Source organism: Lithobates pipiens, unplaced genomic scaffold (genome assembly GCF_037356315.1).
Source record: "Lithobates pipiens isolate NorthernLeopardFrog02 unplaced genomic scaffold, aLitPip1_a1.2 Scaffold_3, whole genome shotgun sequence".
Lineage (NCBI taxonomy): Eukaryota > Metazoa > Chordata > Amphibia > Anura > Ranidae > Lithobates > Lithobates pipiens.
Window position 1 is genome coordinate 188,745,534 of NW_027507790.1, and position 25,619 is coordinate 188,771,152.

Below are 25,619 nucleotides of genomic sequence, written 5' to 3' on the forward strand. Positions count from 1 at the left end.
TAATCTGTGCAGTAGATTTGCACAGAAGCAGCCCAGATCCTCCTCCTCTGGGGTCCCTCTTCTGTGCTCCTGTCCCCTGCCTCCTGTTGAGTGCCCCCACAGCGAGCAGCTTGCTATGGAGGCACCCTAGCTGAGTCACGGCTCCCTGTGTCCATTCAGACATGGAGCCCCAGTTTGGCCCCACCCCCTCTCTCTCTCCTGGTTGGCTGACTGACTTTGACAGCAGTGTGGGCCAGTGGAATGCTGCTGTGCTTTAGCCAATCAGGAGGAGAGTCCTGAATGGCAGAGGAACTCATGGACATTGCTGGAGATAGATGGGGCTCAGGTAAGTGTTGGGGTAGGCTGCTGCACACAGAAGGTTTTTTATCTTAATGCATATGCATTAAGATAAAAAAAACCTTCTGACTTACAACCATTCTAATCATCTCACAGAAGGAATTCATAATAAAAATTGAGCATTGCCTGTACAGTACATAGTACTCCTAGTACGGCGTGATTTTACATCCCTGGTAGTCAAGGAAGGAACAGTGAAGGTTGAGTGAAGCCAAGGACCCCAAAATGCAGGTTAAAGTTTTTGTAAAATAAGTGGATGGAGGAGTGGTTCAAAAAAATAAAGAAAAGATTTGAAAAAGGTTATAGAAAAATCAGACAAAAGCTGTTTGAAACCATGCATTTCCAAAAAATGGTTAAAAACCACAGTTACAATAATGCAGTTTGAAAAAGTGTTTAAAAAGAAAAAACAGTTCGGCAAAAACACAGTAAAAAAAAAAAGGATTTCGTAAATAATAGTTCTGCTCTTCTTGTGGGGTGTCTAACAGATTTGTTTGAACAGTTTACCATTAAAATTGAACTTTTAGTCAGAAAAAAAAGTCCTGATAGATCTGAGCTGAGTGTCTTCAGTCTTTTTACAGACTTTTTTTTGTTTTGTGTATTTTTTCAGTCGCCTGAGGGATTGAGCATTTTTAGCAACATGTGCATTTTTCAAACTTTTTTGAAAGGTTAGATTTTCGTCTATGAGGCCCAACTTGTGACTCAAAAGAAACTCGTATTTTTTTCAAGCTTCAAGCCACACTATGCTCAGGTGTGAACAGGCACATTGAAACCCATTGAAGTTTGGATAATGTGCATTTTGGAGCGTCAAGCTAAAAAAAAAAAGCTCAGGTATGAATAGGGCCTTAAAGTGGACCTTCAGTTGCAATATCTACCTTGCCTCCTTGGATTCCATCTCCCTCCACAATGACAAAAGGCCAACTGTTTTTTTTTTCCTTTGTGTTTATCAGCCACTCTGTCTCCATTCTCACATTAGCAAGTATGACCTGTCCCCCCTGAGCCTCCTGGCATATCCACGTCACATACCCTAGGGGGCTTTAGCTGAGAAAAGCACAGCATTGGAGGAGGGTGACCTTGTGCCACATCAACAGGGGGCTGACTGCAGGGGAAAAAAACCCCCCAAAAAACAAAAAAAACCTCTAGTGGTACACTCCAAACTGAGCATGTGTAGCTTGCCCCCAAGGATCTGTACTATAAACGGTAGATACATTGAGGACTGTGGAAGAAGGGGAGGATCAGAGAAGACAGGATCAAACAGCCTTTTTACACAATGCTGAGGATTACCCCCTTAGGTTCCAGCGTGAGTATAACAAGCATGCTTTACTGCATATACACACTGATTTTACTGTTGTGGATTTAGTAACACTTTTTAAGAACTTTTACATTTTTGGTCAACTAGATGGCACTGTTATTTTGTATCTGCTCAAACTGCAAGGATTTTATAAAGAATTTTTGTTTACAGCCAAAAACTTCAAAAAAGTCTGACAGTGAAAGTGATGAGGTAAGAATAAAGCTTTTTTATTTAGTTATGTTTTGAGCACTAGTTTGTTTTCCTGTGCAGTTTGGTTTTGCAACCCACTGACTGAATCTAAATACCCAGCAAATCTATATGGCTATCTATATTATGTAAATGTATAAATGATATTATTAATGTTTCTCCAATTAGGTTTTACAATCTTTTCTCTGTAGCTTTACTGGTTTCGGCATTCATCTCTCCACATTCTATCCTCCCTCGGTTGTTAGACAGCAAGGCTCAGTCATTTGTCGCTCATTTTCTTTCTTTCATCCTCTAGAATAGATCATCTTACTCAATCTATTGGATTTCATTATCATACAATCTACTTTTCTGATGCTTTCCTATTATTATCATCCTACTTATTTTCCTTTTTATGTTCTCGTATTGCTTAAAATGACCCAGTGCTTGGCTAAAATCGGTTAAGGCACAATACAGTACACACTTTACTGTTATTATTGCCTAAAATGCATTTTTCATATTTTACGTTTTTTGTATAGCTTTCTCATGATCCCTTGCAGAGAGTTTGGGAAGGACTTTAGCCAATTTAACCTGAAGCTCAAGCTGGCTTTAAACGCATTCCAGGTACATCACCACAAAAGCTGTGCAAAGTTTTATAATTATCTTCCTTTAGGCTGGGTTCACACTATTGTAAATTGGATGCAGGTTCCCTGCATCCAATTTGCAATAGCAGGAGATTTTGACCAGCTTTCTATGGAGCTGTTCACATATCTCCACTGCGGAGGCCTGTGCGTCTTTTAGTCCGATTCAGGTCCGAATTGAGCAAAAAAAATTAGGCTGAAGTCGGACCTGAAATGGTGAACAGGGATGCACCGGACCCCTGCTGTGAGCCGCATGCAAAGATAGTGCGAAACCAGCCTAAGAAAACAACCACAGCCTGCTAGCATACTGCAGGACGGGAACCTTGTTCAATATGTGGAAGCAGTGGTCTCTCTTCATAGGTTTGGTATGCCCCCTGTTAGTCAGAGTGAGGGCTGTGCAATTAGCAGGGATCAAGAGGGTTTATGATTGCAGAGCTATAGGTCATACTCGGCAGAGGGGATGTGGTGGACCTCTTCAGAGAGACCACTGCTTCTACACAAAGAGCAAGGGTGCTGAACTGCAGCAGGCTGGCTGGTGACAAGCTTTTCTACCTTGGCTGTGACTGCTTTCTAAAGAACTATAAGACTTTTTGTTTTGATGCACCCCAAATTATGTAGGGGATTTAAACTGAAAGTTTAGTTGGGCTTTAAAGTGGAACTAAACTCTCCTATCATTTACAGCCAAGGAAGCTGCCATTTTAGCCGTTGTTTGATGTGCAGTTGCCATGGCGCTACACATGTGATCAGCTATAACACCAACCATTTGATGGTTCATGGGTCATTTGATAGCTAACAAACATAACCACGTTAGTAAGTGTAACCGTTATCATTCAAGGCATACTGATCTGTACACCCATGTGAAGGGCAATTTTTACCCATGTGGGATGTACAGGTGTTCCATGCAGGCAACCTGTTCAAATCAGTGACAGGGGGCTGGCTGCATGGACCTGCATAGACCTGCACACACATCCCAGAATGTAAATTCATGTGGGACAGTTGCATGGAACACCTGCTCACCCTGCATGGTTAAACAGCCCTTCTCACATGTGTATGGATTGAAACACCTGTGTGAATGAGCCTTAAGAGTACCCATTGGTTGTGACTGCAACCCTTGGCTTGCCAGTGAACAAAGTAAGTGTTGCTGTGGCACTGTGTAGGGTAGTGATGTACAGGGCTCATGTCCTTTAATATAGCCACACTCTGATCAGTGGAAGGGGCTCTTGGTTTATATATATATATATATATATATATATATATATATATATATATATATATATATATATATATATTATGCAGTCTTTTCTCAGGTTTGCATTGTATTGCAGGAGAGCACAAATGAGGAAGATGAAGAGGAAATTGACAGTGATGAAAAGCATCAGATGAAAGATCGCATCTCCAACAAACTGAAAAAAGATTTGGGTAAAAATGAAAAGATAATAGCGAAAGCAGCTGAAGATCAATCGGAGAAGAAGAGTAGCCGCAGGTAAGCAAATAAAGTTATACTCTGTCATGACATCCTGTATTTAGAACAAAAGTTAATTCGAATATCCTCATCTGATGACTGGGGTATTGCACGTCATTTGTTTCCGAATGCTTCTATGAATTATGGGACCTAAGATCAGCTGAAGGAAACCTGTACACTTTGAGGTGTAGGGGCTGCGATAACAGACCTCTCCTACTGAAGTCTCCTGTCTATCATTTAATCCAGTGGTTTCAATAGTTGCCAAATCAGGGACCTGGAATAAGTATGTTGATCAGTTTTGCTTGTTCTGGATCTGCGTTTCCATTGACAGCTTGCACTACATCTTATACTATGGTTTGCTGTAGATTTTTGGCTTTAAATAGATGATTGGATATTTTTTTTATGCAGACCTAAAATTTGAAAAATTTGGAATGACTTGCCTAATTTTAAGCCCAAACATTTTCTAGGGAGAGATACCCACCAAATGCATGCAAATATGTTTTAAAGGCTCGGAGCCTTCTTTCTCTATTGATTTATATGAATAATATTGCTGCTTAATTGCTGTTTAACACTCTATTTTGGTAATTGTTACTTATAGGCTAGTAGGACTAGAGGTAAAAATAAAACATTATTTTTTTAATTAGATGTGATCATTGGTCATCCGTCCTGTTATGGTCTCCACCTATTACTTTGCACTTTAAAGTGGTTGTAAACCCTTTGACCTACAGGTAAGCCTAGATTAAGGCTTACCTGTAGGTCTAAGAAATATCTCCTAAACCTACAAGGTTTAGGAGATATTTGCCGAAAGACAGGCACCGCTGTCTACGCAGGCATGCTGAGCTCCACAGTTAACGGCGATGTGCCACGAGTGGCGGCTCCTGTGTGCATGCGTGGGAGTGACGTCATCACAGCTCCAACATATATATATATATATATATATATATATATATATATATATATATATATATATATATATATATATATATATATATATATATATATATATATATATATATAATATAAATTTTACCTTGCTGCACTACAATTCCAAGAAGTGTTATCAGCTCCAGCTGGACTACACAGGCATTCCCTGAAATTGTGGCAAAACCGCGCGACTTTAAAGTGGTTGTAAACCCTTACAAACCACTTTGATCTACATGTAAGTCTAGATTAAGGCTTACCTGTAGGTCCAAGAAATATCTCCTAAACCTATACGGTTTAGGAGATATGCGCCGTAGACAGCGGCGCGCAGGCGCACTGGGTAAGCCGCAGATCGCGGCGATATGCCGCGAGTGTCGACTCCCGTGTGCATGCGCGGGAGTGACGTCATCGCTGCTCCGGCGAATCACAGCGCTGGAGCAGCGAAACCCACAGAGACCCACCAAGAAGATGGATGCTCAGAACTACAGGGGATAGCGGTGACTTCTCTGGCTCCTGTGTCAGGTAAGTGACACATAATGGACTATTATGCGATAGTAGTCCATTATGCTTTACCTTTGCAGGGAATCAGAGGAAGTAAACCCATCAGGACCTTTGCTGTTGAAAAATCTGACAGACTTTATATTTAAAACATGTTTCAAATCTTTCCAACGGACTCTAGTCCGGTCGAAAAATCCATCCACCTGTATGCTAGTCCGGCGGACGAAAACAACGCTAGGGCAGCTATTGGCTACTGGCTATGAACTTATTCTAGTCCGGTCGTACGTCATCACGTTGAATCCGTCGGACTTTGGTGTGCTTGTGTGCGGCAAAGTCTGTTCATTCAGAAAGTCTGTTGGAACTCTGCTGAAAGTTCATTAGGAAGACCGTCGGACCTAGTCCGTCAAAGTCTGCTCGTGTGTATGCGGCATTACAGGTTTTTGCGATTTTCTTTGCATGCACACAGACCAATAGCAGCAGTACATTAGAGTTACCTTCTTAAAACTGGCTTGTTTTTTTAATCTTGCTGGAGTAAATATCATTCCAGACATGTTCATCAAATGTATCTTTCCTTTAAAACTAATAGGCTGTTTTCACACAGGTATTCTTGACTGTAATTACATGAATCAACAATGGACTGCAATGCATCCCTATGAGTAGCTAGATTTAGATGGGCATGCAATTGCCTATATTCAGCCATATATGGATCCATTCAGGGTCAAGAAACAGAAACAGAAAACGTTTGGGTCAAGATTGACTTTTACTGACCTGATCAGATGTTGGCTGATCTAGGCAGACACAGGGGCACTTGCATCTGACCGTTACATAGTTCCCTTTTTCCTCCTCAGAAAGAACAATGTAATATATTATTATTATGCAGGATTCATATAGCGCCAACAGTTTGCGCAGCACTTTACAACATGAGGGCAGACAGTACACTTACAATACAAATCAATACAGGAGGGATCAGAGGGATCTGAGCTGATGGAGAAAATGAAAATACATTTGTTAGGTGTGGGTAGGTTAGGCTTCTCTGAAGAGAAGGGTTTTCAGGGATCGCCTAAAAGCTAATAAAGTAGGAGATAGGCGTACAGATTAGGGTAGGGCATTCCATAGGATTGGAGAGGCTTTGGAAAAGTCCTGGAGGCGAGCATGGGAGGAGGTGATGAGGGAGCTAGAGAGTAGAGGTCGACCGATATGGGTTTTTCTCTGGCCGATGCCGATATTTAGAAATCATGGCGGCCGATAGCCGATATATGATGCCGATTTTTTTGGGCCGATATGTTAGGCCGATTTTATTTATTTATTTTTTTCCTTTTTTATTATTTTTTTTTTAATCCCCCTTGATCTAACACACCTTTCCCACTGGGGCGTTTTTCAGGCGCTTTTGGGCTAAAAATAGCGCCTGTAAAGTGCCTGCAAAAGGGCTCCCCTGCAGTCTGTGTGAAAGACAGAGTGCTTTTACACTGAGGCGATGCGCTGGCAGGATCTTAAAAAAAAAATCCTGCAAGCAGCACGTTTGGAGTGGTGTATACCGCTCCTCCACCACTCCTGCCCATTGATATGAATGGGCACCGCTGCCGAAGCGCATGCAATGCGATTTGGCAGCAGTGCTTCATGGGCGCATTTAACCTCTTCCTTGGCCGCTAGCTGGGTTATATGTGCCCCACTAGCAGCCAAATAGCACCGCTAAAATGATGGTAAAGAGCCGCGAAAACTTGCGTTTTACCATCAACACCTGCCCGCTCCAGTGTGAAAGCAGCCTTCATAAGCGATACAGAAAATTTCTTACATTTAAACATTTATTAAACAAAACAAACCTCCAATCAGTTTACTTGTATGTATGATTTAGATTAAAAAAAAAAAAAACTATATATTAAATAAAAACAGGTAGTCAAAACTTTTGGACGAAAAAAAAAAATGGGCTAACTTTACTGTTTTTATTTTATTTTTATTTTTTAAATTGGTGTATTTTTTTCCCAAAAAAATGCATTTGAAAGACCTCTGTGCAAATGCTGTGTGACATAAAATATTGCAACAACCGCTATTTTATTCCCTAGGATCTCTGCTAAAAAAATATATATAATTTTTTGGGGGGGGGGGGGTCTAAGTGATTTTCTGGCAGAAAATACAGGATTTTTACTTGTAAGCAACAAGTGTCAGAAAAGATTTAGTCTTTAAATGGTTAAACTGAGAACTTCTACACACTGAGATGACTTCATTCATTCAAGTGTAAACATTGTATCTTTCTGTTCTTTTCTTGGCAGACTGCCCAGAGAGGAGGAAAGTCGTTTCTATGAGGACTCAGGCAACTTACACGGACTTCTATTACAGAAGTCATTTCAAAGTCCCGCTGTAGTTCTAAATCGGCTTTTTATCAGCACAATCGGCCGATGCCGATTATTTAAAAAACGGCAAATATCGGCCGATATATCGGTCGACCTCTGCTAGAGAGCAGGAGGTCTTGAGAGAAGAGAATGAGTGGGTTGGTATTTAGAGACCAGGCTAGTGATGTAGCTGGGGGCGAAATTGTGGATGGCCTTGTACGTAGTTGTTAGTATTTTGAATTTAATTCTTTGGCCGAGCAGAAGTCAGTGGAGGGATTGACAGAGAGGAGTAGCATAGTGATTGGTAAGGTGGATACGTCTGGCAGCAGCATTCATGATGGATTGAAGAGGTGATAGACTATGTAGAGGCAAGCCAATGAGAAGGGAGTTGCAGTCGTCAAGGCAAGAGATGACCAGCGAGTGAATTAAGAGCTTTGTTGTGTCATTGGTTAGAAAGGGGCATATTTTGGAGATGTTGTGGAGGTTGAGGTGGCAGTATTTGGACAGTGATTGGATGTGTTGCTTGAAGGAGAGGTCAGAGTCCAGGACTACACCTAGAACCTTGGCATGTGGTGATGTACTGTATTTATCGGCGTATAACATGCAACCCAAGTTTAGCAGGGAAGTTTTAAGAAAAAAAACGTACATTTAAATGCCCATCAATACAGCCTTATCAGTGTCCATCTGTAGCCTTGTCATTGCAGCCTTGCCCCAGTATCCATTGCAGCCTTGTCAGTGCAGCCTTGCCCCAGTGTCCATTGCAGCCTTGTCAGTGTTACTGGATGGATTTAAAATTGGCACCGCCGAGATCGCAGGGACTGGGAGGAGCGAGCGTCGCCGAGATTGCAGGGACTGGGCAGAGCAGAACGAGCACCGCTGAGATACACATAGCCGAGTGTACTCGGCTCCGCTCACAGTCGCACCCAGTCCAGCCCTATGATGGACATAACACAGGTCCAATGGCGGGACTGGGCATGACTGTGAGCAGAGCCGTGCCTAGCCGGGTACACTCGGCTATGTGTATCTGGGCGGCAATCGTATAACACGTGCCCATGATTTCCCCCTGATTTTAAGGGGGAAAAAGTGAGTGTTATATGCCTATAAATACGGTATGTGAAATCTGTTTCAGTTCTGATCCAACTCAGCAAGGGTCAGTCTAGGATTCCCTGCTAAACAAAACAAAAAGGTGCCCATGTGAAAGGGGCCATAGTTCTTGATTGACACTTATCCTCAACCCATTCTAAACCTGTTGTAAACCTAAGACATGAAATTTGAACAAAGCATATGCCTGTATAGTTTGTATTTGTGTCAGTTAAGAGCACTAAGTGTTACTTTTGTCTGCTGCTTTGTTCCACTACTATCGGCATGAATCACTTCTGACAAGTTTTCCTGACAACAAGAGAAAAAAGGTGACAGAGAAGGGATCTGGGGTTAATTGAAAGCCTCAGCTCTGTTCCTTTGTGCTGTGTGAAGCGGGATGTCCCTTCCCTCCAATCAGATCTCAGATCTCTCCTTACTGAGCTCTGCTGAGTGTAACTTCAGCTCACTGCCCCCTTTTTTTTCTGAACGCTTGACAGGCTTTATAATGCAGTACTTTGAACAGATGTAGGGAAGAGAGGCTGCAGATAAACAGGTACAAATTATATAGGGTGATTTGTTTAATCTCTGGGTATCACCTGCGTGCCAGTCACTTCATTGGGTATATGTAAAGGTTTACAACCACTTAAAATTTTGCCCAACCCTATTACAATCTTCGAACTCTTTGAGGAAATGTGCTGTTAACACGATAATTTAAGAGGCAAACTTGATGTCAACACCAGCTAGCATTCTTATGTTGTATTGCTCCAGTTCTAATGGCCTTATGCGAGTTTCGCAAATGAAAAACACTGCTGCTTTGCCTAGCTTCTTTCAAATAATAATTTACTTTTGTCATTCCCACACAAACCTGTAGATGGCAGAAAAGACCACTAGATACAATATTTCTCCCAATATCTCGAGGAAAAGTAAGCTTCCCAATTCTTTAGGACACATCTTTGTTTTGTTGCACAAATAAGAATGCAAATTAGAACAAAAATATTTCAGTGCCAAACATGCCATATAATTTTGACCCAAATTATTGTACATTTTATCAATAACCTTTTCATACCCATAGGTTATTATCGCCTAGATGTCCAGGTCAAATTTAGGATCAACAACATGTGCTGGTTAACTTGACTATCACTACCTAAATATATATATATATATATATATATATATATATATATAATTTTCTTTTTTTTTAAAGGACATATAAAGGCTTTTATTTGTAGGCTAAAAATTGTGAGCATTAAAAAAATGAATACTGTAATTGTATCTGACAATCGCAGTAATGCAGGATGAAGGCTGTTGGATGTTAGCTGACATTGGGATTACATGATTCAGAAACAACTCTGATTCTGGAACATAAGGCCCCTTTCACACTGTGGCGGGCATCGGCGGTAAAGCGGTGCTACTTTTAGTGCCATTTTAGCGGCGGTATTCTGCCGCTAGTGGGGCGGTTTTAACCCCCACTAGCGGCCGGAAAAGGGTTAAAACCGCCCGCAAAACGCCGCTGCAGCGCCGCTTTGCAGGTGATATAGCTGCACTGCCTCATTGATTCAATGGGTAGGAGCGGTTTAGCAGCGGTGAATACACCGCTCCTTCACCACTCCAAAGATGCAGCTAGCGGGACTTTTTTTACCGTCGTCCTAGCGCACCGTTCCAGTGTTTAAGCCCTCATGCTTTCACACTGGAGTGAAAGGAGCCTCTTTTTTCAGGCGCTATACAGGCACTATTTTTAGTGCTGTAGCGCCTAAAAAAACGCTTCAGTGTGAAAGGGGCCTAAGTGCAGGACAGGGCTTTAAATGACAGCCTGGTTTGACTGATGGCAGCCATATAGCTTGAGCAAATTTCGTCAGTTTTCTGCAGGTCTGAGAAAAATCTCCTCCTCTTCCTTAGCGATGTCTCAGTCTGATTATTCATTTTAACATTCTGACAGATTGCAAGGTGAGTGGCGGTAGGGGGTTGATTAGTGTGAGTAGAGTACAACCTATAACAGAGACCACTGTGAAAAAGAAAAAGTAGAATGTAGAAATAGCAACGTTTTTAAAGCAGGATATCGCCTAAAACTGCAGATTTAAAAGATGCTTTTGTGATGCTAGTGTTCTTCAATCAAAATAATCAGTTTACTTTTTTTTGAGGTGCTGCCGCCTCTTGCACTTAACTTTTGCTAAAGTGAAACGGCTCAAATATTATAGCTATAGACACTTTAGGTACTTTGATTCACTGTGTTCACAGCTCTTTGTAGCTTGTTATTAGGTTATTTACTGCTAAAATTGGTGAACTGTTCTTCCTTTTTTTTTTTTTTTTTTTTTTTTTTTTTACTTAAGTATATCATTTTGATGTTTTTTACTTGTTTAAGGTTCTGACCACACGGGGTAATTATACCAGAGATCAGGCAAATTAAGTTATTTTGTCAAAACCTGGCCCTGTATACATCATCCCCTTCATTGAGTTTGACACACACCCGTTGATGTGCAGTAATGTGTGTTGTGCTAAGGCTGATTCATTTGAATGGGTTGTCTAAAGCTGGCCATAGACGGAGTGTTTTTCTTTCCTGCAAACACAGGTTGCAGGAAAAAAAAAATGCAATACTTGCATGTAAAATCCAACAGGCTGGTTGTATCTAAGTTGATCAATAGATACACTTTGGTACATTTACCAGCCCATACATGGGTTGAATCTTGGCCGGTTCAGCATGGACCAGCTGAGTTCGAACTGTCGGACTGTTTTAAGGTACTAAAATGTATCAAAAAAGGCGTATGTACTTTTTATTGTCATGCAATACTACATCCGTTGACTGCATGGGTGTCAATAATGCATCACATCAATGTGGAGAACGCATCTTCTTTTGCATTATGGCAACATGTGCGCTTAAGTGAGTTGCCATAGCCCAACTGTGCACCCAGTCTAAAGCTGAACAGGTGGGATGGAAGATATGTTTGAATTAAGGCTACATACACACTAGGACCAGCTGGATAGAGTCTGGCACTGTACACCTTAGCCAGGAGCAAACATTTAGAGAGAAAATGTATTCGCAAATTCCCTTTTAACAGTAAAGGCTTCAGCACATCCACCATAGTCCATACACCATGTGAGTGATCTAGTGATCAGCCAAGCTGCTTAAAACTTTAGATCTTCATCTGGGCATAGCTGTAGTGTACTTGCCCATCCCATTCCCTTCTTTAAGTAACCTGGGGATTACCCTTGCTTACCCATGTGCATTGCAGGAGAGGTATTCCAGACATGCCCACTGTGAAATTTGTGCTGTTTCTCCTTTATTAAAACCTGCTTTATAAAAGTATTAGTAATACATTTAGAATATTTACTGCGCCACAGCCAACAATCTGATTAAAAGATGCCTTGAAAGTTTAAAACAAATTGGTGTACGAGTCTGATGGAGAGACACTGAGGGTTGTTTACTAATGGAAAATCCACTTTTCACTGCAAGCGCACTTGGAAGTGCAGTCGCTGTAGATCCGATGGGGACATGCAAGAAAAATTAAAAACAGCATTTTATTTTGCACATGATTGGATGATAAAATCAGCAGAGCTTCCACTCATTTCAGATCTACCCCTTAGATTTAGAGCGACTGCACTTCCAAGTGCACTTGAAGGGCAAAGTGGATTTGCCTTTTGTAAATAACCCCCACTGTCACAGCACAGTTTTATGTCTACTGCATGTGCCAGGAGCACCATGAAATCTTGTTGCAGTGGATTGCAGTGGATTGAGTAGAACTTTATTTAGGGAAGATCTTTCTATTGTTGGGGGATAGCGCTTTAATCAACCATTTTATTGTATTTTGTATTCACAAAGGGGTCTTTCATTCTCCATACAGATAATCTCTCCTTTTGGAAACTGATCTCCGATGCATAAAACTGTATTTACCCACTGCTCTTAGTTACTCAAGCCCATTGGCATCCGTACTATTCATGTAAATAGTAGCAAAGGGTATTAGCTACAGATACTATATAATACACACAACAATTACTGCCGTTTAATACAAATTCAAGCCAAAGTCTTCCAGAACGTATTTCAATCTTACGCTATTGGCTTTTACTGTCACAGGTATCAGATCTCCTCTAGGAGGCATCCAGTGACCATGAAATGATGGAGCTCTGGCAAGTTTCAGCCTCCACTTTAAATCCACAGCCTTTCCTTTATGTTAATGACGGAAGCACTTTGGTTTTCCATAGTTATGCCAGAAATGTTGACAGTGTAAAATACAAGCTAAGAAATACCACATTTATGGTTGTCTAGAAAACGCCACACTCCCAATTGCCTTTTTCATGGAGCTTTGTGCAAGTTTAGACTGGAAGCAGCAATACTTCTGATTTTTAGATGTTGTAGTGACATTGCTTCTAATGTGCTGAACACCTCCAGCCAGTAGACCTCTGGAGAGAGGTTAAATTGCAGCATTGTTTTAATTACCACTAACAGAGAGTGGCTTGTTTTATGATTAATTATAGGACAGGAGAAATCCCAGGAGTCTCAGCTCTTAACACTTCCTGTCTAGAGTCTAACATTCTGCATTCTTTTTTATGAATATCCTCGTTCTCCTCCTTTTTTGGCTTTTTTTTTTTTTTTTCTTAAACCTCTGTCTGACTCCAACATTTTATATGCATCTATTCAGATGATTAAAGAAATGCCAAGATAGTGATTGGAAGCTTAACTGCGCCTGTAAAATGATTGCAGTTATTTTATATTGAAGCTGGAGCTATTGCATACCGACTGGGTACAATAATGATGCATGCTCTGCTCAGGTCACCACAGCCAGTAATTCTGCATATCCTTTACAGTCTGGGTAACCCAGTCTGATCTTTTATCAATGTCTGCTCCTATTAACGTAGCTCTGCACTGTTTTACTGGTAAGCACCAGGAGAATAACTACTTGTGGTCTAATTGTATCCAATTTCAAAAATTTGGAGGCACAAAATAATGTGTTCTGTACTTCAACTAGACTGTACATCATGCGATAGGCATTCCAAAAAAATAACCTGTGTTAACCTTATAATCACTAAGTGGCTTTCTGGCATTGCAGCTATTCTCGCTTTTTGAAATTTGTTCTCTGTTTTCCTAACCACTTCTGTACAGCATGTAATGCCCAGTTACATTGGTACCAATACAATCCGCAAAACACATTAGAAGATAATTTAAAGCAACCCTTGCTTTTGCCAGTGTTTACGGAAAGTACAGCCAAATATCAACTATTCCGCTTATAAACAACTCACCATTGCTTAACCAGTGAAAAATGTCTGTCATTGGAGACCCAATTATTCATCCGTTGGTTGCTGACATTTTGGGGTTGATTTAGTAAAACTGGAGAGTGCAAAATCTGGTGCATTGAAACCAATCAGCTTCCAAGTTTTTTATTTTTTTATTTTTTATTTTTTTTAAAGCTTAACTGAACAAGCTGGCGTTAGAAGCTGGCTACGATGCACAACTGCACCATATTTTGCACTCTCCAGTGTTAGTAAATCAACCCCTTTGCCTCTCACACAAAATAGAAATGGTGCAACCAGGCTGTTTACTACTGTCCACACATCAAATACATTATTCTTCCTGTTATAGACTTGTGTCACAGCGCGCTCTCTCTCTCTCTCTCTCTCTATATCTATATCTATATCTATATCTATATCTATATCTATATCTATATCTATATCTATATCTATATCTATATCTATATATATATATATATATATATATATATATATATATAAGAAATACAACCTCCTCTGCTCAAAGGTGAAGAGTTATAAAGTAAAAGTAACCATAAAATTGTAGAGAGAATAACACGCCTGTGGAGGTCCTAGGACATTACCAAGGACCTGACATCTCTGGGAGACTTGAGCTCCAATTCTGGACAGTTGCCACATAGGACTTCCTAGATAAACATTTGCATATTAACTAATTCCCATAAGAATTTAAATCGGCAACACATTAAACAATTGCAAGGGACATTCATTTCTGTTATTTTGAAACGCCTCATCAGCTTTAACACAATCCAGACTCTTGCTGCAAAATGTAAAGACTAAAATCTTTACAGAGTCCAAAGAAAGAACAATAGTTGTTCTGATAACCCTTCTTTTTACACGGGCGGACCGATTGGAACCACCTGTCAGTTTTTCATGTGGACTCGATTGGACCCTCCAGTCTCCTCTATGGAGCAGCGGGTGTCAACGGACTTCTCATCCGAATCCAATCCTGTTCCGCTAAAAACATACGGGCGAGGATCTGTTCCCCATCCTTCGATTCGACCTCCCATAGAGGAGAGCGGGCTGTGTGTGTGTCCGCCCTGCATAGGCGGAACCGACATGGACCAGCCAACCGCTTGCTCAGCGTAAGCAGACAGACTCCAACAAACCTATTATTAGTATGTACATAACCCCCTAATAATATAATTTAACAGTTAGTAAAACATTGTAAACATTTTTCTTCATCAGCCCCCTATTTTTATTTTATAAACGCTCTTCAAAAACACTTCATCGCTATGCCCCCACAATCCCCATTTAAGTGACAGAGAAACTAAAGTTAATCTCAGTTGCTTTATTGAGCTTTTTCAAGTGTACTAATGACAAATACACATCACAATACAAAAGACAGGTTATAATAGCAACAATTGTTATTAAAAAAACTCCTAACAGGTACATCGCCCAATCTACTCTTATATGCACCTCCACTGCAGCACATTTTAAGGCACTCATTTGTGTTTTTACAACATCTAGTGCAATATAAAATGTTTGAGCACAATGCAAAGGCAAAAATGAGCCAGATGTAGAAAATCATACATTTTTGAAAAAAAAACAAACTGTTATCAGTGGCCCCCTCTGGAGCAGTAATTGACACATGGCTACACATGCAATAGTCTGATAAGTTTAAATCTTTTATGGTAGCATGATTTAGTTGGAGCACCCATATGGCAGTGGAGAGTGCTGGAAGAAACAACACAAACATCAAAGCTCTTTAGAACCGCAACCAGATGAAACACAAGTGGCCAGTTGGGCTTAAAGTGGTTATAAAGATAGAGAAGGATTACTACCGGCCCTCCTGTTCTACCAAGGTATAGTACACAGCGTAAAGGTTTGTATAAAATGATGTTGCTAAATACCTTCTCAGGTCGTTTCTGTTCGGTGACGTGTCCTCTGGCTGCTCTCCTTCCCTGATCTAAGGGCTACAGTGGGAGAGTCTAAGACCCCCCCCCCACCCTCTGAAGTTAACCGGGGGACATGTAACCGCCGTGCTGTCCGCTCAGCCCCTCTCGCTGTAGCCCTTGAATCGAGGAAAGATAATGGAGGTAATGTGACCAAACAGAAGCAATCTGAAAGAAGGTATTTGGCAGCCTAATTTTATACAAACATTTACATTGTGTACTATAGTGAACAGTGGGGCTGGCAGTATTCTTTCTCTGATTTTATTTCCAGTTACTAAAAGAAACAGAAGGGGAGGGGCGGGGAAGTGATCACTCATGCACATGAGCTGGCTGACGGGGAGGGAGGGGGAGAGAGGAGCAGAATCACAGAGGCACGTAAACTGACAACCGTATCATGGATCAGCCGCTGCACGCTTTATGATCAGTGTCCAGAGGACACTGCTGATCGCAGATTGGCACTTTACCTCAGTCAGTGGCTCTTTGTCACATGATCAGCTTTGTCTAATCGCAGCTGATCAGGGATGTAAATAGAAGCCAGTTATTGGCACTTCTTTCAGCCATTATTGCAGCCTGACCTGTGCCATTATTGCAGCCTGACCTGTGCCATTATTGCAGCCTGACCTGTGCCATTATTGCAGCCTGACCTGTGCCATTATTGCAGCCTGACCTGTGCCATTATTGCAGCCTGACCTGTGCCATTATTGCAGCCCGACCTGTGCCATTATTGCAGCCTTACCGTCGCCATCGCTCTGGCTGCTCTGTCTCCTATCTCGACAAGTTGGGAGATCGCCCGCCGCTCGCGGGGGCTTGGGATGTTTTTCCTCCGCTCTCCTGCCTCTCTTCCAGTACTAACGGGGTGTTGGCGGCGGGGGCAATTGCCGGCAGCGGTGAGGGGGCGGTGCCTGATGTTTATTCGGAACCATAAGATGCAGAGACCTTATCCCCCATATTTTTAAGGAAAAAAGTACGTCTTATGGTCCGAAAAATACGGTAAGTCCGTAGTTTTATGTATTGTTTTTGAGTAACAAGCCAGTTGAAAGCAAAATGTGGGGATAAGGCGTTGTTACTATCGGGGACTGTATTACTGAAATCAATGCCCCAAAATCCTAAACAAACCTGTAAATATTTTCCCAGGATTTTTTTCCTGACAGGATGGAGCTGTTTGTTTCCGACTAAGCTACCCTCTTAGTCAGAATCACTTGGTTTTAGAGTCGCCTCCTCAGTGGCAGTCCTTTGGAAACTCCAAGTCAGTACTGTTTGTGGGAAAAAGTTCACTCCATAGGCTCCTAAGGTCACCTGGGACCTATCTGGGGGCCTCATTGTCATGACAAAAGAGGCAGCAAACTTGGAAAAATTCATGACTTCCTTGCTTTAAGCACTTTAATTGTAGTGATTGTAAACCTATTTTTTTTTGTCTTACCTACTCTGTGGTTTTCCAATTTTTTTTTAAATTAAATATATGAAAAGTGTGGTGGGCATTTGTATTCCGCCCCCTTTACTCTGATACCATTTGCCTTCAGAAGTGACTTAATTAGTAAATAGAGTCCACCTGTGTGTAATTTAATCTCTGTATAAATACAGCTGTTTTGTGAAGCCCTCTGAGGTTTGTTAGAGACCCATAGTGAACAAACAACATCATGAATGCTAAGGAATACACCCGACATATCGGGTATAAAGTTGTGGAGAAGTTTAAAGCAGGCTTAGGTTATAAAAAATATCCCAAGCCTTGAACATCTCATAGAGCACTGTCCATCATCCGAAAATAGAGTATGGCACAACTGCAAACCTACCAAGACATAGCTGTCCACCTAAACTGACAGGCCTGGCAAGGGGAGCATTAATCCGAGAGGCAGCCAAGAGATCCATGGTAACTCTGGAGGAGCTACAGAGATCGCTGCTCAGATAGGAGAATCTGTCCATAAGACAACTATTAGTTGTGCACTCCACAAATCTGGCCTTTATGGAAGAGAGCCAAAAAGAAAGCTATTGTTAAAGGAAAGCCATAATAAGTCCTGTTTGCAGTTTGCGAGAAGCCATGTGGGGGACACTGCACACATTTTGAAGAAGGTGCTCTGGACAGATGAGACCAAAATTTAACTTTCTGGCCTAAAAGATAATTGCTATGTGTGGTGGAAAACTAACACTGCACATCACTCTGAGCACACTATCCCCACAGTGAAACATGGTGGTGGGAGCATCATGTTGTGGGAATGCTTTTCTCCAGCAGGGACAGGGAAGCTGGTTAGAGTTGATGGGAAAATGGATGGAGCCACAAACAGGATAATTTAGTAGAATACCTGTTAGTTTGCAAAAGACTTGAGACTGAGGCAGGGGTTCACCTTCCAGCAGCACAACCACCCTAAAGATACAGCCAGAGCTACAATGGAATAGTTAAGATCAAAGCATATTCATGTGTTAGAATGGTCCAAAGTCCAGACCTAAATCCAATTGAGAATCTGTGGCAAGACTTTAAAATTGTTCAGACGCTCTCCATCCAATCTGACAGAGCTTGAGCTATTTTGCAAAGAGTCGGCAAAAATATCACTCTCTAGATGCGCAAAGCTGGTAGAGACGTACCCAAAAAGACTTGCAGCTATAATTGCAGTGCAAGGTGGTTCTACAAGTATTTTCTCAAGGGGGCTGAATATAAATGCACGCCACACTTTTCAGATATTTATTTGTAAAAAAAATAATAAAAATGAAAACCATGTATCATTTTCCTTCCACTAAGGAAGCAACTAAGGTTTTAGAGGGAGAGTCCACAGTTCTCCACAAACTGATGAAAAACAATAAATTATGTTCCCAGTGAACAGTAATTAAAGTTTATTTAGAGGAGAGTTGTTTCAAAGTAAAAGTAAAGATTTTAAAGTATGATTAACATGCATCTAGTGGTCCTAAGACTTTAGCAAGGACCTGATGCCTTTGTCAAATGAGGGAGGCTTTAAGTTCCAATCCTAGTCCGTTGCAATGCAGAACTTTACAAATCTATACATTGCATACTAATTCATTAATACAAATACATACATTTGCCTATTAACTCATTTATTACAAAATGTGAACATGTAACGCGTAAAACAAGGATCACTAGCCAAGCTAGTCACAGTCCCACCAGGCCAGTGCAACCTGCCAAACTGTCCCCAACGTTACTTACACCAGTTTCCGTGTCACCAGAGCAGCTACCCACAGTGCCCCTGATCACTAGCCACACCAGCCATAGTGGCACCAGACCATTGCAGCCAGCCACCATCTTCTTGATTGCCTCCACTCCAGTGAGAGTGTCACCAGACCATTGGAGCCAGCAACAGTATTTCTGATCATCGCCTCACCAGTGCCAGTGTCACCAGACCATTGGAGCCAGCAACAGTATTTCTGATCATCGCCACACCAGTGCCAGTGTCACCAGACCATTGGAGCCAGCAACAGTATTTCTGATCATCGCCACACCAGTGCCAGTGTCACCAGACAAGAGCGGCCAGCAACAGAGTCTTGATTGATAGCCATGCCAGTGCCACTGTAAACCAGCAACAGTGTTCTAATCACCTCCACACCAGTGCAGTGTAGGCCAACAACTGTCCTGATTGCTAGCCACGCCAATGCCAGTGTAAGCCAGCAACAATGTCCTGATCACTGCCACACCAATACACACCAGAGCCATTGTCCTGATTACCACCAAACCAGAGTCACCCAAACCGAACAAGTTCCTATGTTTAGCCTTTCAGAAATGTGTATGTGGTGCAACAATTCAAACAACACAAAAGTAGCCTAATGCAAATAAAAGGTAATTACTTAGCTTGGTTTAAAGATGTATTGCACATGATAAAATAGTACGGCATCACTCAAGTCCAGGCGAGCCTGTAATTTCATTTGAAATTCTTAGAGGCGACAGTCTTCTTTTTATTCCTCAGTTATTTACCAAACAGCAGTTTGGAGATTGGGAAAGCCATAGAAAGTCAGAAGTCCTCAACTGCATACATTTTTGGGTCAGTGAGTCAAAATTGTGAAGCTAGAAGGTCAGAATAATAGAATAACAGACATGCAACTATACTTTCAGAAGTGATGATCAGCAATAGCCCCTTGTGACGGGTTTCTTTTAATATAAAGCCAATTAGAAATCCTGACAAGTAGAGTGAGACCCATTTAATGGATATTGTAGGTATTCTGAGATGTTACCACTGAAGTTCTTGAGAGCTGTAAGAAACTATGATGGCTCATTTCTTCAACGTGGGAATATCCATTTTTGGTAGCTTGTCACTTAACAAGCTTTTCACTGAAAAAGCAGGCATAGCGCTTTCAACTAAAATGTATTTTTAGTTTTGAATAGAGTGGTGAGGGGTAAGATCTCCTGTTGGGTTTTTATTGCTGTTTTAGTCCTCATTAGGGAAATTCACTTTTCTGTCTGCCTTGGTGATCATTATCACTTGGACTGAAAGTGAGGGAAAATCCAAATGTTTAAATTGTTACAAGAATAGGATTAAAGAGGAAATCTTTGAGTGGAGATATTTGTTCTAGTGACAATGGTCTGTTAGAGCATTTCCTATGACTTTGTTTTGTCTACAGGACAGGAGGTAAAGGGAAAGCTCCTCAATGGTACACAGATTCCATAAAAGAATGAAGGGATTTTAACCGTTCTCTTCTTGAAATAAAAAATAAATTAAAGTATGGACTTTAGATTTACTTTAAACAAACTCAGTGGGGCCTGAAAAACCATCAGTACCCTTCTGATTGGATGGCAACCTGCAGACATGTTTTTCCAGAAGGTGGCAAACAGTGGAATCTCCAGTCTGCTGCTTTATTCAGTGTAGAAACTGAAAGATCATTTCTGCCTGTGAGAAGAACCAGCTCCCCGTCAGAAGTCAGACATAGTGCGTACTGCACACATGGCATATTGCTCCAGACTTGGACTGCCGCCCAGTTCACCCCATACACTCTTCCCTAACAGGCCTACTGTCTGCAAATAGCAGGATTAAGGCCATACAAGAACCATTCCATTTGTTGAAAGGAAACACTGCGACATATGGATAATTAAGAACTGCTGCAGTCGTTCTGACAAGAAGTGTTTGAGAGAGGAGGGAAAAAATCGGCTAACTAGATTAATCTGTTCATTAAGTTTTGTTGTGTCTGTGCTGCAGAATTCCTTCTTTTTTTTTTTTTTTACCATTTTCAGTAGTAAAATAACCCTGCTTGCGGAGGCTTCCAATCACTGGACAAACTGCTATGATGTAAAAGTCTAACCTTTTTTCTTTGTGTTTATCTTTGCTCTGTTGTAATGTTTGATTTGAAGTTCAATTCGCTCTACACTGCGGTGCTTTGCTAATAAGAGGCAATTTTGTGCACCAAGAGCTTGTTTACATCAGCCATTGCATTACAATACAGTGGCTGGTGTATGGTGCTGTCTGGCCACACCAGCACAGTGTTGATGCACTGATACTGATGCATCACACTGCTCACACTTCTTTTTAACAAACTTTACTGAAATATCACAGTAACTTTTTATAGAGTTCAATCAGCAGGCGTGTGGTGACCTTCGCTGCACCAGAAAAAAAAGTACTGCATGCAGCGGTGTATTTTGGTTTTGTGCTGCCCTAGGCAAGACTAAAAATGCCCCCTCCACTAAATTTGTCCCACCCCATGTAACGGCGCCAAACGACTTAAAGCGGGAGTCCGCCGGGACTCCGCGTTTTTTTTTTTTTTTTTAAAGCCAGCAGCTACAAATACTGCAGCTGCTGACTTTTAAAATAGTGACACTTACCTGTCCAGCGCGCCCGCGATGTCGGCACCCGAAGCCGATCGTCTCTCGGGTGCTGCCGCCGCCATCTTGGGTATGGGAATCAGGAAGTGGAGCCTTTCGGCTTCATTTCCCGGTTCCCTACTGCGCATGCGCAAGTCGCGCTGCGCAATAAGGATGGACCCGCTGCCTCTGGGATCTGTATGTTTCCCAGCAGGCAGCGGGGGGACTTTGGAAAGCGGCGTAATCTACGCCCCTTTCCGCAGAGTGCTATCCCGGAAGTGGGTGCAGATACCTGTACTGTACAGGTATCTGCACCCCCCTCCCCCCTGAAAGGGGCCAATTGTGGCGCAGAAGGGGGGGAGGGTTGCGATGAGCGGAAGGTCCACTTTAGGGTGGACCTCCGCTTTAAATGTAAGGCAATACTTTAAAAGTCTTTACAGTTTACCACTTTAGATTTACATAGGAGGTCTGGTACTAGAATTACTGCTCATGATCCGATGTTTGCAGTGATACCTCACATGTGTGGGACAATCGCTGTTTGCGTGCCTGCAGGAGCAGCCTTTGCATGTGAGCATGGGAGGATGAGGGGAATAAAAAAAAAAATTTAATTACATTTTTTTTTTTACATTGTTTTTTTTAATCACAGGTACTCTTTATGGAAGGATCCAAATCCCTCCTCTGCCCTTAAGTGCTCAAAACACAAAGAATAGTGCTTCTGAATGTTTTTTAGTTTTTTCAAAACTGGCGCCGATGGTTCCAGTGCAAACTGGAAGTGATATCAAGTCATGACTTCCGGGTTACTGTTAAGAACAGCTGAGCAAAGCCGATCCTGCCTTTGCTTAGCTGTCCGGCCACCCAGGGGACACACCGGCTCGTTGACAGGGTCTCCTGTTGGGATGGGAGTGTCACAGGGGGGGGGGTAACAACCCATAGCATTCGAGTGGCTAGTAAATCGTTCCAATTGCTATTACAAAAGACCTGACCGCCGGCTCTAAAAGATTGATAAGGGGGTGATGCCTGCAACTGCAGGCATTAACCCGGTACAGCCACCACCCCCCCCCCCCCCCACTCTAAAAAATGCTACCCCAGGCAAACTCCTTGTTTGTGGTAAATACGGCCCTGACTGCATACAGTACATTTTTCAGTGTACACTGCCTGCACGCCACCACAATGCGGTGGTATGAACCAGCCACACTGGAGACACAGCATTTTGTCTTGTGGTGAAAGTTTGCGCTGGAATAGCTGTCCAATGCAGTCTCACTGCACCTAGTGTGAATAGACCCTTAGTCCAGGTTCACACTAGCACGATCTTAGACATCGCATGTGATTCACACCACAGTTGTATGGCTGAACTACATTAAATTCGCAGGAAAAAAAGTGGCGAGAACTCCCCCCCCCCCCACACTGAAATCGGATCGCACATATATTTGACTCTGATCAATTAAAGAAAATTAATGGCCACACAGGAACTCTCTATTGGTGATTGGTGTGCAAAAGCAAGCACTGAGAGAGTGTGAGGCCCTCAAAATGGCAACAGTTGGATGAACCCTGGCACTGATTCGTAAACCGTTCAGTTTGGATTAATGAAGTGTAAAGGAGAACTAAAAACTAACATTTTAGTTGTAGTTGTAGTCTTTATGGCTGGCCACCCACTGGCATCCCAAATCGCTTGGCATTATAAAGGACCAGTACTGCGGAGGTTGTGCCTAAAAGGCAAGCATAACGCATAGGGATAGTCATTGGTTTTGCCTGTAGGTTCACTGCAGCTGACCTCTATTTTCTCTTGCTTACCATAGCTTGTTTTGCACTGTCTGTCTGGATGTGGTGAAGGGGCAAGGCTTTGCTTCTTCATGTCAGAACTCCCCCCTGATGACTGGTGATCGGCTAACTGGTGGGGCAATATGAAAAAAAGCTGCGGGATAGGTGAAAGAAGCACAGATCCACGTAGTTAATAAAGCAGAAGGAGGGAGATTTTTTGCATTGCAGGTACTGCCCAGTGAGGAAAACAGTGAGCGCACAGTACTGGCATTACAAAATCTTAATCCAAATCTTGAGACTAGCAGTTGGAGTCATCAGTTTCTTTAAAAATATACAGTAGTTATATTTACATAGTTGGTAAGACAGTTGAAAAAAGACATCAGTCCACCCAGTTCAACCTGTGTGAGAATCTGTGTGAGTGTGTGTTTACATTTATGTCTTCCCGTTACACTAAGGTGCCTATCTAGAAGTTTTTTTAAGTAAAGAACTCCTTATGCAGTTAAGGTTAAACCGCTTCTCTTCCAACTTCTTTAAATTACCACATTTCCTCTTGAGCAACCTGAGACTGAACAGTTTTCTCCTTATGCTATAATCACCATACAGATATTTATATATTGCAATCATATCTCCTCTTAAGCGTTTCTTCTGCAGGGAACACAAGCTTAACGTGTGTAGACTTTCCTTATAACTGAGGTCTTCCAGTCCCCTTATTAGCTCAGTTCCCTTTGTGTTGGACCCCCATACTCCAGAGGAGTATGTCCGCCGTATAAGCTTCCCTTGTCTGATACCAGCATGATCCAGGGTCCCTGAGCCTACCCAGTCACTTGTCGAGTCATTAGTGTAGGGTGGTAACAAACATAAGACTGATTATTCAAACGCAGACAAAGAGATATACACTCAGGGGACACCCCCTTCTTTGCATAATGATGCAGGGCGGGGTAACTTTTTCCTCCTCCAGTAACATGACACACAAGTGTATTCAACTTTCTAACAGTAGACCGTCTTTAGGAGGGGCTGTTGGAGAAATCCCCCCTCCCCCTCTAGCATCTACTCCACATACAGTACACACATAAATCCTATAATACTTTGCTCCCAAGGCAGACAGAAACAATAGAACACATACAAGACCCAGGATAACAAGGGTAAAGGGAAATGCAATGCAATATTATGGACTTTGTGTCCATAATAAGGGCAGGGTGACTTGCACATAGGAGGGGCCAGGGGAACTGGACAAGGAGTTTTCTGAGCTCTCTAAGGCAAGCTGGGTTCCACAAGCCCTCCACACAAAGTGACTCCTGTCACACCCTTCTTTCCACTACTCTCCAATTGCAGCACATTCTTCCTGAGCACTGGTGACCAGAACTGCATGGCATATTTAACATGCAGCCAAACCAAAGGTTTTTGAAGTGGTAGAATTATAGATCCATCTCTTCTGTATTTTTTTGATACTTGTTAATAGTCTGCCAGCCTTGCTTGTTGCAACTTGCCATTGCATGCTATAGCTGAGTCTGTCATCAACTAGGACCCTCAGAACCTTTTTCATCCTTGATTCCCCCAGAAATTCTCTCCCTACATTTAACCTTATTTACCATTTCCTTGCCCACTGCTCTATTTTATTGGGTTCTTCTTGTAAAGTTTCAATATCCTGTTGTGAAGTTATTGTCTGCAAATACAGAGATTAAACTATTTATACCAACATCTATATCACTTATGCACACGTTAAACATGATTTGTCCCAGGACAGAGCCCTGGGGTACCCCGCTCACAAGTCAATTCAGAAGCTACGCTTTTTATCACCAACCTTTTGGATGTGCCCCTGTAGCCGATTTTCTATCCAGGTACAGTGCCTTGAAAAAATATTCATACCCCTTGAAATTTTCCACATTTTGTCATGTTACAAATAAAAACCTAAATGTATTTTATTGGCATTTTATGTGATAGACCAACACAAAGTGGCACATAATTGTGAAGTGGAAAGAAAATGATAAATGGTTTTCAATTTTTTTTTTACAAATATCTGAAAAGTGAGGTGTGTATTTGTATTCCGTCCCCCTGAGTCAATACTTTGTAGAACAACCTTTCGCTGCAATTACAGCTGCAAGTCTTTTTGGGTATGTCTCTACCAATTGGATTTAGGTCTGGACATTGACTGGGCCATTCTAACACATGAATATTCTTTGATCTATCCATTGTAGCTCTGGCTGTATGTTTAGGGCCATTGTCCTGCTGGAAGATGAACCTCTGCCCCAGTC

At 41.9% G+C, this 25,619-nt stretch overlaps 1 protein-coding gene across 1 annotated transcript in view; it reads left to right on the top strand.

Moving 5' to 3' along the window:
* The window catches only part of CWC27 (CWC27 spliceosome associated cyclophilin), a 340,285-nt gene that overhangs the window by 123,013 nt on the left and 191,653 nt on the right, over positions 1-25,619 (top strand). Inside the window, exon 11 of the mRNA XM_077462632.1 lies at positions 3,771-3,928. Coding sequence (XP_077318758.1) covers positions 3,771-3,928 — 158 coding nt within the window. The remainder of the gene's footprint in view (positions 1-3,770; positions 3,929-25,619) is intronic.